This window comes from Engraulis encrasicolus, chromosome 17, assembly GCF_034702125.1.
Source record: "Engraulis encrasicolus isolate BLACKSEA-1 chromosome 17, IST_EnEncr_1.0, whole genome shotgun sequence".
Lineage (NCBI taxonomy): Eukaryota > Metazoa > Chordata > Actinopteri > Clupeiformes > Engraulidae > Engraulis > Engraulis encrasicolus.
This window is the reverse complement of record NC_085873.1, coordinates 21458545-21471969: the sequence shown is the minus strand read 5'-3', so window position 1 is coordinate 21471969 and position 13425 is coordinate 21458545. Positions and strand designations below refer to the sequence as shown.

At 42.9% G+C, this 13425-nt stretch overlaps 1 protein-coding gene across 1 annotated transcript; it reads right to left on the bottom strand.

Annotated features, from left to right (window-relative positions):
* Positions 1 to 1064: 1064 nt before the first annotated feature.
* LOC134467322 (uncharacterized) lies at positions 1065 to 8498 on the bottom strand. Its single transcript, XM_063221219.1, has 10 exons — positions 8484 to 8498; positions 7955 to 8112; positions 6707 to 6771; positions 6399 to 6515; positions 6122 to 6187; positions 5926 to 6028; positions 5276 to 5421; positions 4514 to 4752; positions 3214 to 3351; positions 1065 to 1392 (listed from the first exon to the last, which is right to left on the bottom strand). Exons 1-10 carry the CDS (start codon positions 8490 to 8492, stop codon positions 1102 to 1104), a joined length of 1332 nt encoding a protein of 443 aa, XP_063077289.1. The 5' UTR covers positions 8493 to 8498; the 3' UTR covers positions 1065 to 1101.
* Positions 8499 to 13425: the final 4927 nt, after the last annotated feature.

The following is a 13425-nucleotide window of genomic DNA, read 5'->3' as shown; positions in this document are numbered from 1 at the left end:
TAAGAGGTCATATGGGTGGGAAACTTCCCAATTTGACAACACTGACAGTGTTTAGCAAGAGTTAATATAATTCACTGGACACTAATGACACCAGCTCGCCTGCAGCTCCCTGATAAAGTGGGCGCTGTAACATCTCAAAAATGCTTTTGTTTATATGTTTATATGTGCAGAATTCATGGGGAATTTTGTAAGCTTACATGTTCTCCCAAGTATTTTGTGATCTTGACAATAAATAGCGTCCTGGTTATACTGTTAGCACCATATGAAAGCATCTGGACAGTTTGTGAAGTGAACACTTGACAGATATGCACAAAAATATCAACCCTAAGGTAGATAGTCAACCCAATCTACTCCGTGCCCCAGCTAGTGCCTTTTTTCCTATCAGACATCAGAGACCAGTGTATTAAGGACACTGCAAATGCATTGGAGTGAAACTATGCCATTCATTTCATGTTTAAAAACTCCAGTCAAGTACAATTAAGTCTTCCAAAATATACTTCAGTAAATTAGCGAAGTTTTTTTTTTAAAAAAACGTTGTTGCTATATAACATAGCATAAAAATTACGTAACATTGCATTGCACTTAGCTGACGCTTTTATCCAAAGCGACTTACAGGATATTGGTTACAGTCCCTGGAGCAATGTGGTTAGGTGCCTTCCTTGCTCAAGGGCACTTCAGCCATGGATTGAGGAAGGTATTTGAACCTGCAACCCTCTGATCTAAAACCCACCTCCTTACACTAGGCCAGGGGTGGGGAAGGCCCCCGATGTAATTGCAATGTTATGTAGCTTCACATGAAATAATGACATATTTTGTAATGGAATCTTAGAAAATACATTTGCAATACAATTAAGTTATTTTCAGGGGACCTAGAGAAGGTGGGGTCTGTTTTAATGGTGGCTGCCTTCAATATAGGCCTAAAGTGCAGGGGGAAATCCTGGTTCGTGTTCATAGTATGGCCCTCGGATGAAATTGAAGTGGCCCCTCGAATGAAAAAGGTTCCCCACCCCTGCACTAGGCCACAGCTGAAAGCATGTGCAACAAACGCCACAAAATACCAGGAGTGGAATACACATGTTTTACTTTATGGTTTCCCCAACATTAGAAAGACTGTCTCAAGCTCCTCATCAGCTTCGGCTTGGTGAAGTGGGGTTTGTCGGCCATGCGGGCGGCGGCGGCGGCAGCGGCGGCGGGGCCGTGCGTCAGCTCGTTGATCTCCACCAGGTTCCGGCGGGCGCCCCAGCTCCAGCTGTAGGTGGAGAAGGTCTCCGGGTAGGTGTTGTAGTTGGCCAGCGTGGAGTAGGAGCCCTGCAGGGCCACCCACATGCGCAGCGTGTCCTGCCTCTTGGCGCGCACCTGGGTGCGCAGGTACTCGCTCACCCCTTGCTGAGCCTGCGCACAGAAAGAGGAGAGCAAGAGAGATGTAGATCACATTACATTTAGCAGACGCTTTTATCCAGAGCGACTTACATTTATTATCATTCAGGTTACTGGCTACACTCCCTGGAGCAATGTGGGGTTAGGTGCCTTGCTCAATGGCACTTCAGCCATGGATGGAGGTGTAGGGGGAGGTCAAGTGGGATTCGAAGTTACAACCCCCATATTGAAAGGCTATCCTTCACCACTAGGCCATGGCTGCCCTATGTGATCATTTAAAGTGAAAGTGAAAGCCCATTGGGAAACTCCAACGAAACACACACAACGAAATTGCATTTATGCCTCACCCGTGCAAGGGGGCAGCCCTCAGTGGCGCCCCATCGGGAGCAGTGCGGTGGGACGGTACCATGCTCAGGGTACCTCAGTCATGGAGGAGGATGGGGGAGAGCATTGGTTGATTACTCCCCCCACCAACCTGGCGGGTCGGGAGTCGAACCGGCAACCTCTGGGATGCAAGTCTGACGCCCTAACCGCTCACCCATTTAATCATGTAACATGGGATATTCACACAACAATAGCTCAAAAGCAAACTCCCTTCACTTAAATGTAATAATAATATATTTCATACCAAGTACTGCTCCAGAGAGGAGAGCAAGAAAGAGGAGAGCAAACCAAAGACTTTCAAAAATACTAAGTCGTAGCACTTTGTCACCTATGCTAACGAAGTGCGATGCTCGAAACTGTGGGATGTGGGATTCAGCACCTAAAAACTGTGAGAATCATTAGGCGATAGTGTGAGCGTGTCTCCAACACTTCCTACCTACGTAAATAGGCCGCAACTCATTCATGTAACATGGGATATTGACGCAACAATAGCTCCAGAGAAAAATCCTTTCACTTAATGCTTTTCAAACGTAATAATAATAAATCATACCAAGTACTGCCGTTGTCGCAGGGGTTCAAAGCATCAGAAAAATGTTGTGGCCCTACAGCCCGGAAATGATGGGTGTGTGTGTGTGTAATTAATTATTAATATTAAATAATTAATTACAATTATTTGGTTATGGGTGTATGTTAGTTATGTATGTGTATGTTAGCCCAGTGTTCCCAGTTTTTAAAGTGCGGGCCAGGGACCCCTGGGGAGGCCGCCAGCGGGTGCCAGTCTAGGGGGGCCGCAGCAAGTTGGCAGGAAAAGTATCTAGCAAAAGTAAGTGAATTATTTAATAAAGCGAGTAACTAACGTCAACAAAAATCATCCAAAAATAAGCTAAACAAAATCCTCAACAGCATTATAATAATCTACTGCCTCTGAACATTACTACTAAAATAGTGGGGCACGAGTCAACCCATGTAAGGGGCTGGAATTAACCGGTATATGGTAGTGGTGTGCATTGGCACTGCCCTTACGATTCGATTCGATTACAATTCGGCAGGTAACGATTCGATTCGAATCAGTTCGTTCCGATTCTTCAATGCATTGCAATGCATCACATTTCTTCTGTCACATTTCTACTGAAAACAAGGCAAATGTTTCAGAAATCATGAGGCAATACAAGCTGACAGATACTGAACAACATTTTAATGGCTGCTGTGTGTATCAGTCCTGCAGTTTTCAATGCTTTGAAGTACTTTAATTTCATTTAAAGTTCATTCGCTCCGGATATGCCCATGGAAGTAATTGAACTTGAAAAAATAGCCGCATCGATTATGGGATTTGCTGAATCAATTATTGAATTGCCCTGCCCCGCATTGCAATGCATTGCTGAATCAATTATTGTCGACACCACTAGTATATGGGAGCCTTGTCATGGTTTGGGAAGCCCTTTGTTAGCCTACCTTCTTCCTTATCTGGCTAGTGTCGTCATAGGTCAGCTTCTCCCTGTTCTTCACCGTGAGGGGCACCTTGATCTTCACTGGTGTGGTCTTCTGCCTCACCTCTGCCCCTTCTCGCTCGCCGCTCAGTGGGCAGCATACCTGGTGAAAATGCAAAAGGAACATCACAGCAGTACGATCGCTTCCCTACAAAGGCAAAGTGCAGTAACTACATAAAAGGTCACAAATAATTGAGTGAAAATGGACTTCATTACAGCCCCTAAATCTTGTGACGATAGTCCAAATGTTTCCCTTTTTTGATATTGCAATTTGCTGCAACTACAATATCCAACCTTTGAAGGCATTTTTCACACTTTCAATGTTGGTGTAGTTACTGCACTTTGCCTTTGTAGGGCAGAATAGTCTGGGCCCGCCAGCCAAAAGCCCAACTGGGAAACTGCAACTCCTGTTGTCATTGTGACACAGCACACAAGTGCACACTGCGAAATTGCATTTACGCCTCACTCAGGCAAGGGAGCAGCCCCACAACGGGGCCCCAAGGGAGCAGAGCGGCGTGATGGTACCATGCTCAGGGTACCTCAGTCATGGAGGAGGATGGGGGAGAGCACTGGTTAATTACCCCGCCCCCCACCAACCTGGCGGGTCGGAAGTCTGATGCCCTAACCGCTTACCCATCACGCCTGTGACAGTGAGCATTATTACGTACATACATGCAAGGAATATTCCGATTTGAAACAGAATGATGGCAGTATTTGGTGTGTACTGTAGTATTCAGACAGTACTCATTTTAATCGGTAACACTTCATACCGACTCCTTGTTAAGCATTAGTTATGCACCCATTAGATAACCCTTTGTAAGACATTTGTTAACCATTATCTCTTTATTATTATTCATTACTTAATCATTAACATACACTGTTGATGGTTTTTTGATACTGATACATGTGTGTGAGAGAGTCGGGGAAGGATTGACAAATGATGATTATAATAATAATAATAATAAATAATAATGGTTTCTGTATCATTTGCCAATCCTTCCCCAACTCTCTCACAACATGTATCAGTATCAAAAACCATCAACAGTGTATGTTAATGATTAAGTAATGAGAAATAATAAAGAGATAATGGTTAACAAGCATTTTACAAAGGGTTATCTAAGGTTTGAATAATGCTTAACAAATGCATAACTAATGCTTAACAAGGAGTCGGTATATGAAGTGTTACCTTTTAATTTGTGTGATAATAGTGTGAGATTGAGTTAAGTGTATCCCCCATGGCAGTGGGTGACGTAGGCTACTGGTACCTTTCTGACAGGCTTCTTCACCAAATCAATCTCATCTTCCTCATCAATCTTGACGCATATGGTCATTCTGTGGCCCATGCTTGCTCTTCCGCCGAATATGCTGCCGCTTGTTGTTGCCCTGCGGCCGTGGGGTAGGGGCTGCTTGTCCTGCTGGTGGTCTGGGTTGGTCGACTTGTGTGGTGTGTAGTTGGCCTTTAGGGACGGGCGTATAGAATAAGGGCTGTTCCTGTCTTCATAACCTAAACACACAATATAGATAATAATAATAATAATAATTGTATTTGTATAGCACTGTATCATACAAGGCATGTAACTCAAAGTGCTTAACAAATGGAAAAAAACATCATTGTTAGAGATGGATTTAAAAGGAGAGGTATAGAGGAGAGGCAGAAATAGCAGGAAGGCAGAGGAAGAAGAGATAGATAGAGATTGTAGAGTCATAAGGTCAACGTAGGTTAGGACCAGGATTCTTAGATGCGTAAGGTCCATAGTGGCTGGGCCTAGCATAAGTCATAGATAGTCACACAGAGATTGGGCGCTCAGATGCGGCCCCTAGTGGCATCAGGGGTGAGGAAAAACTCCCTTTCGCTTGAATCATAGTTTGTAGGGGGAAAAAAAGCTCAGTGAGGTCTGAGAAAGAAAAAAAATAGAGACAATATAGTCAGGGGCGGATGAAGAAATGATGGCCCCCTGGGCCAGACACTGTCTTGCCTTTAAGTTGATGGTGGTGTTGGTGTGTGTGTGGTGACACTGGTTACTGACCTGCTGGTATCATGTACTTGGCCAGCTGTTTGGAGTGTAGTCCTGACAGGTTTGCTCCTTTGGCATAGTACTTGAGCACGTTGCAGTCTTTCTCCTCGGTTTGGAAGACATCAAAAAGTTCAGAAATGTTTGATCTCCGATAGAATCTGGAGCCAGAAACAAAATCAATTTGCATTAGATCAGTGGTCCTTCACCTGGGCTGCAACCGAGCCCCCAGGAATACACCCAGATGTTGGTCAATTAAAAGCCTCTGGAAAGCTCTCAGAGCTCTACAGATAACCCATATTTTGCAGCACACTTGTTTAGTTAGTAGATAGTGTTATAGTCAAGTAATACACGTGTAAACATGCTATTTATACAACAATAAAATGGGTAATTGGCTTCTATTTGAAAGAAGCTCAGCACTATGATGAATGTTAGTGGTTTTCAAACTGGGGGCCAGGACCCCTTGGGGGGTTGTGGACAAATGAGACTTGTATTGATCTGTATGGTTAATAGATGTATTTGCTGTCCAGTGAATTTCAAGCAATATTAGCGGACAAACTAGTGATTGAAAATCTAGCAATATTAAGGGGGGGGGGGGGGTCGTGAAAATATTCCTAAATCCAAAAGTGGTCTCCGCTGAAAAAGGTAGGGAACCACTGGTTTACCCCATGATCTCCTCTCTGTGAGGACTGTTGCACCCATCCTCTGGATTCAGAATGCTGTTGAAATTCCTCACAAACTCTGTTTCTGTCTCAGAGTCCGGATCGCCTGAAAATGAGGAGATGGTTTTTGTTATGCTACTGATATACAAAACTGATAAGTGGAGAATGAGAAATCTTTCTATGACAACATTTCACAAACCCATTAGTTGAGACAATTTTTCGCTGTCTGTCATTACAGAGAGAAATTTGTGGAAGCCGTGTTCATCTGAAAAATCAAAAGGCAAGGTAGAAAAAAAATGCAATGTAAAAAAGTAAATAGTATATGTCAGAAACATTAAAAGCTAACATTTCAAGTTTCAAAATGACTTGAAAAGTTAAAACTACCCTTGAAAGAAAAAACGGTTAAGCAGGCCATAGCTGCTTTTGGTTTTTTTTCCCTGTACATGCTGGAAGTTATTTTGAGTTGTCTACTGTACCTTCATCACTCAGATTTGAGAACTGTGAGCTTGTCTTCCCGGCATTGAGTGTCGCAAGGATAGATGGTTGACCACCAAGCATTGCCATCTTCTCACGTTCATAGACAACTTTAAATGCTATAAAAAGGACAAACAAATTGACCAATTTAAGTATTTTACAATCTTCATTGTATCAAAATTCTTCACAGACAGAGTATTGTCCATAGTCTGGTTTCTTTCTTTTATATCAACACCTATTCAGCCTTGACTTGTGTGTGTATGTTAAACTTGACTTGACACACTGACACATGACATGACTGTTATCTCACCTTCCACCTGGGCGTCAGAGGGCGCCAGATCTGACAATTCCTCCATGTTCTTAGCCTCACTAAAACTACACATAACACACAACACAGACAGAGAACACATTACATTACACTTAGCTGATGCTTTAAAAATATATATTTTTCAGGGTATTGGTTACAGTCCCTTGAGCAGTGTGGGGTTAGAGCACTTTAGAAAACATGATAAAAAAAAAGTCCGCTGCAACCAGGATTTTTTTTGATCACATTGACTTTTAAAAAAATTCGGTGATGTTTTGGGTAGAAAACCTTCTTCAGACGTCTGAAGAAGGTTTTCTACCCGAAACGTCACGGAAACGTGCCAGTGACTGAATATATTTTTATATGATCAGTGAGTGAATATATTTTTACATGTGGAACTGCACCACATTACACTCAAGTGGTAGGGCTGTGCAATATATCGTATTAATATCGTGATATCAATATTGCTGTCAAACAATATCAAATTTCATAATATTGATTTTAAACAATATTTTTGTAAAATGTCTATGCTGCCAATAGATTATGCGAAGCGCAATGCATTCTCCTCCACTTGAGCCATTGCGAGCACAGAGTAGACTTGCTACCCAACACTCATGCAGAACACCACTGTGTGTTTCTCTATGGCCCTACACTCCTCCCACTCCACTCCCCCAACTGCTGAAGGGAGGAGATTGTAAATTGTTTAGCACAATGAATTTGTCTTTAAAAGAAATATTGTCTAAAAATATTATGATATCAATATTGACTGAAATAATCTTGATATTTTTCTCATAATTGAGCAGCCCTAAGTGGTAGCTATAGCGAAATTAAACAACACCTAATATAAATGTGCAAATTGTGAAAAATATCCTTCCTTAGACTACACACTATCAAAAGTGCAATTTTTTAAAGTAGGCTTGAGGCAGTATGCTATCCTAAAGTGGGCCTATTACTACAGTAGGCCCTTAGTGCAATTTTGGACATGAGAATGCATGCAAAACAAACAAACAAACAAACAAACAAACAAACAAACAAACAAGCAAACACTTAACAGCATAATGCTGAAATATTTTAGACAAAGAATTTGAGGTCCTGTAGAAAAAGAATTCTTTATAAATCATCACAGGAATGGGCTGGAGGTTTAGGCCTATAGTTTCTTTGACAGTCAGATATAATTAATTACGCAAGTCAAGTGTCAGATAAACCATCTGACGGATCTCCTCTACCCACATCATGTTTGCCATGCCGACTTACCAGGAATCTAACTCTCCCCGTATTCGACTCTTGTCTGCCTCTCCAACATCTGTAGTGATGCCTGTGGCAGATACAACATCAGGGCTCCTAGTCCCCGTGCCTGGTAGGACGGTCTGTTGTTTACTTAGGCCAGACTGTCTCCCAGTCCTGGGTTCTTGCTGTGAAACATTATTTCTTCATGTCAATTACAGTATTCAGATCGTGCTTTTTTATTTTATATTATTTTTATTTCTAGTTCATTTCATATGACTAAGTTCTAAGTTACGCTGCTACCCCTAGTGGTAGCCTACGATAGGCCTGTAAAACCCCCTCCAAAAAAACATGTAGGCCTAGTTTATTGGGCATTTGACTACATCACTGCCTTGCGCTAGGCCTACACCGCAGGCCTACGAAGACAACAGCAGCGGGCAACATGTGACTCGTTGTTTTTGTTTAGGCCTAGTCTGTTAATTAGACACAAACTCGTAATTCACTTGATAGAATGTTGATGGTTTGGCAGCTAGCCCATCAAAAAAAATCAAATGCCTACCGTTGCCATCCCAGACGGCGTCTCAACAACTGCGATGTTATTGCATGAGCGCCTAAACGGCCCGAAGTTGGCGTTGTACGTACGCCAAGGGAAAACGGAGGCAGACTAGGGAGAGAATGAAGACCACCAGGTAAGGCAAGCTGATTATGCCCCCACCAATCGCGTGATCCCGTTAAAATTCGAGTTCTTTTATCACGTCAAGTGTAATTATTACATAGGCTAAGTGAATGGAATCCCCAACGCGCACTGCCACGCAACTCTCACAATAATCCACGACTATGGAACATGTTTCATAATTCTGATGGCATGAGGGGTACTGTCTGCATCCTAGCCTAGGTAGGGGTTCCCGACAAGGCCCCCAAAGTAGGCCCTACTGGTATATTCCAGAGGCTCCCCTTACACGCATCATGCCACAGTATTTTTTTTACTGTGTGCACCCTCTCACAACTATAGTCTATGTCTGTGACCCACTGTTCAGAGATGCAATAGATAATTATAATGCAGCTCGTTGCTAATGGGAATATTGTTTACATTAGTGATTTCATTCATTCAAATATACATTTTTTTTTTGCTTTCTTCTCCTGCCAACCAGCCGCGGGCCCTCTAGCAAGCTCTCGCGGCCCCCAGGGGTCCCCGGCCCCCACTTTGAAAACCACTGGCCTAGGCTACTCTTTGTTATGTCACAGTCGCACACTGTGGACCTTTTGTGTTGCCTAAGCAATAAAAACGTTGCCTGCATTTTTAATGATGTTTTGAGTGTTTGCTGTCAGCGTCAAGTCATATATGAATCACATTATGATTACGCCTATGTATGTAGGTTAGCTATAGATAAGACTACCTTTGGCAAAAAAAAACAGCTGCATTAAAAAAAATGTTTGAAAATGTCCATGAACTTTCTCCCCGTCATAACAACACCTGCCATAGCTACCATAGCGCGCCACAGGATTTTATTTGATGTCATCAGCAGCATTTTTGTCAAGGGCTGTTAGGAGGTTGTAAACAAAAGTTGTTATTAGGTGACCCTTGATCTACACTGTAGGCCTCCATTAGGCTTTCTTAGCCTATGTTGTACAATTGACCACACGAGGGTGCCATTCTCTCTTATTTGAGACAGGCTGGCTGATATGAGCAGCAACAATGTGGTGGTGTAGCTGTAGGTAAGTTATTGTAAGCAACTGGACTTCTAGAAACTTTGGAAAACATCAGCAGGATGAATTAGAATCTTCACAGACAATGAATACCTTTAAAGGTGTAGTATGTAATGTTTTTAGTAGTTTATTTCCAGAATTCATGCTGCCCATTCACAATTATCACCTATTTCCTTTTACCCAGAATTCTTACCACCACCATCAAATTTTAAGTATTCCTTATGACTGGGAAGATTACACTTTTCATACACTCTTTCATTCTCCATGCCTGCCAATTTGATTTGCTAGTACCGTAATAGAATTTTTTAGCTGCAAAACTTACTGTGCTTTGGTCATACATTTTTCATCTTGCATAATTTTTTAAATGTATTTAAAAATAATGTTTGTTTACCAGTGCTTTAATGATAGCAGCAACAGTAATGATAATTGAAACAGAAATGAAACATAGCAAGATAGTTAATTTTTCTGGGGCGATAATGCCCATGTAATCCACCTGTTGCTGAGCAGAATTAGAGACAGCTCACCAGAGCATAGCACATCCCCATTTCATTAACGAGGGGAGTGGGGCGGCCACCGCGGCACTTTGGAAATTAAAGGGAGATTCCTAATAGTGTGTGTGTGTGTGTGTGTGTCTGTGTGTCTCTCTGTGTGTGTGTGTGTGTGTGTGTGTGTGTGTGTGTGTGTGTGTGTGTGTGTGTGTGTGTGTGTGTGTGTGTGTGTGTGTGTGTGTGTGTGTGTGTGTGTGTGTGTGAGAGAGAGAGAGAGCGGTAGAGAGAGAGAGAGAGAGAGCTGGTGCCATGGCACTTTGGAAATTAAAGGGAGGTTCCTAATGTTGTGATGGTATGTGTGTGTGAGAGAGAGAGAGTGTGTGTGTGTGTGTGTGAGAGAGAGGGGGGGGGAGAGAGAGAGAGAGCGAGAGAGAGAGGAGAGAGAGAGAGAGAGAGAGAGAGAGAGAGAGAGAGAGAGAGAGAGAGAGAGAGAGAGAGCTGGCACCGTGACACTTTGGAAATTAAAGGGGGGTTCCTCGTGTTGTGTGTGGGGCAAAGCTACAGTATTTTGTTGTGTCTCAGATTCGGCACTTGTGCACTTCGGGCACTATGTTTCAGTGTGTAATTAATACGCCACACGCACTGAAACATGAACACTGAAGTGCACAAGTGCACCATTTAAGACCCAGCATATTTACAGTATGCTATTCATTTATTATGCTCAAAACATTACATTCACAACACTAATACACCAACGCTAGAGCAATATTGTTTGGATGCAACAGTGCAATGCAGGATTCGGTTAAACTTTACTTGACATGTCGCTGCATAACACATTCATGGCAGCTGTTATACACTTTGCATGAAGGATTCAAGACAGTTACGTAAGACATTCATACCAAACCTTTCATAGACATTGAAGACAAAAAGACAGTAACTTGTCAAAATCAGTCATCATCAAGGGTTCAGAGCAAAGCCTGCAATGCTACTTTGTTTAACTTTTCTTTTGACAAGTTGCTTTCCTTCCGTCCGCTATAGGTTCATGAAAGGTTTGGTATAAATGGATCATGAAACAATCATGAATGCTTCGTGCAGACTTTATAACAGCTGCTATGAATGTGTTATGCAGGAACAAAGTGTTACCCAGGATTCTTTCATAATGGTTGAAAAGGCGCAGTAGGATTGTCTGGTCTTGTACTGTGTGATGCTGTCAGGTGATTATTATTATTATTTTTTTTAACATTTTTTAGGGCTTTTTGCCTTTATTTTTGACACGACAGTGGAGAAGAGTCAAGAAATGAGTGGGGAGAGAGAGAGAAGGGGGAAGGATCGGCAAATGACCCGGGCCGGAATCGAACCCGGGTCGTCCGCACAGCAGTCCAGTGCCTATAGCCGACTAAGCCAGGGCTGGGCCATGAAAATTGTTTTCTGAAGCTGCTCAGATAATCATAATAACCAGAGAATAAGATGTTAATCAGGCTTGCACAGTTGAAGCTAACCAATGGTACCCAAAGTCAATCATCTTATCATGTCTGCAGTATCGCAGGTGGAGAGCTGTTTGAGCGCATCATGGATGACAACTTTGAGTACACGGAGCCCACCAGCGTGCGCTACATGCAGCAGATCCTGGAGGGGATGCAGTACATCCACCGCAAGGACATCGTCCACCTGGACCTCAAGCCCGAGAACATTGTGTGTGTCAACAACACCACCGGTTCCAGCAAACTGGGTAAAATTTGCACATATCTGTATCATTATATATTCTCCAATAAGGTTTGCTGATTGTGTGTGTGTGTGTTGTTGCTGTGTGTGCGTGTGTGTACGCACATGTATGTGTGTGTATGTTTGTATGTGTGCGTGGGCGCGTCATGTGTGGGCATGTGCATGTTTTTGTGAGCTACAGCATTGTTTTGATACATCTGACCAGGAAGCACCCAAAACAGTGATGTGAATATGATTTAATCCAGATTATTTTCATTGCCCTCAATCCCCAAAAATGATTATATATATGTTTTAATGAGGCATAAAAGAGGCTACTTCAGGTCATAACACAAATGAGACTTAACTGCAGTAGTAAATACATGGGAATACAGTAAAACTATGGTAGCAGTAAACTAATTAGTGAAGTAATGGTCGAACCTACTGCCTGATGGCAAACAGGTTGTGTTGCCTGGGTGTGTGTCAGAATGGAAGTGGCCTTTTTTTAGGCAGGAGGAGAGCTGTGTAGGTGATCGACAGAGGGTGGGGGTGGGCGCCCTGCTCAAGAGCACCTCAGCTATGGAGTGAGATAGGGAGTGGAAGGGTGGGGTTCAAACCTGCAACCCTCTGATCTAAAGTCCATCTCCTTAACCACTAGGCCTCGGCTGCCTAGTGTCCTCTCAGGGTAGAGCAACAAGGTTAAGAGAACCGTGTTAGGGTAAAGATGAAAACTGGGTGTTTTTTTTAGTTTAACCTTTGACCTGAGATAGTATTGTCTGACCTATGGACTGGCTGTGTGTGTTAGCGCCACCAACGAGCTTTTAGATTGCAGGACGAACATCTAGGAGTGACCAAAGGTCAGCAGACTTGTGTGGTCAAGCACAGTGGCTAGCGTTTCTGTTGTACTGCTTTGCTGTTGGGTAGCCATTCTGTTGGGTAGCCTTTCTGTAGTGTCTCTGTTGCACTGTTTTGATGATCATGAAGAATCCATACTCACTGGAGAAATATCCACATCTGTGTGTTATAGACGAGAAGGCAAGAAGGGTTTGTGTTTCCACTTGCCAAACTGCTGTTATGGACACACCTGCGGTCTGTGCGTGCGGACACTTAGAGGACTGGAGAACAGTGGGTCTATAGGAGAACACTGGGCGTATTTATAATAATGTGCTTCTGTGCCACATTTTTTTATAAGACGCATGTCGACCTTTGTTTCGTAAGTAATGGACAAGTTTTACAATGGGGCCATGGTTGCAAATACTGTATTGTGAAACAATTTTACAAAGAGCTTTTGCGCAAGAACCGTGAGAGCGCCTAAAAATAAGCTTCACCTCCAGCCTCGTTATAGGTTTGCACTGCAAGCACCAATTCACTGTCAGAGCAGCTGGTCCCAAGAAGGAAAGAGAAAGGGAAATAAATAGCTCCAGTTGTTGCTATTCCTAGTAGTGTGTATTTAGCCGTGCACGTCCAGAGAGTGTCGCTCGAATATACGTAGGCGAGAGTGTGGTTCTTAGAAGTGCATGGGAGGTAGGTAATCTGACGTGTATACAGGATTGGCCGGAGCTGAGCCAGGGATGAAATTAACCTGTAGGGTGTCACAATAACTGGTGT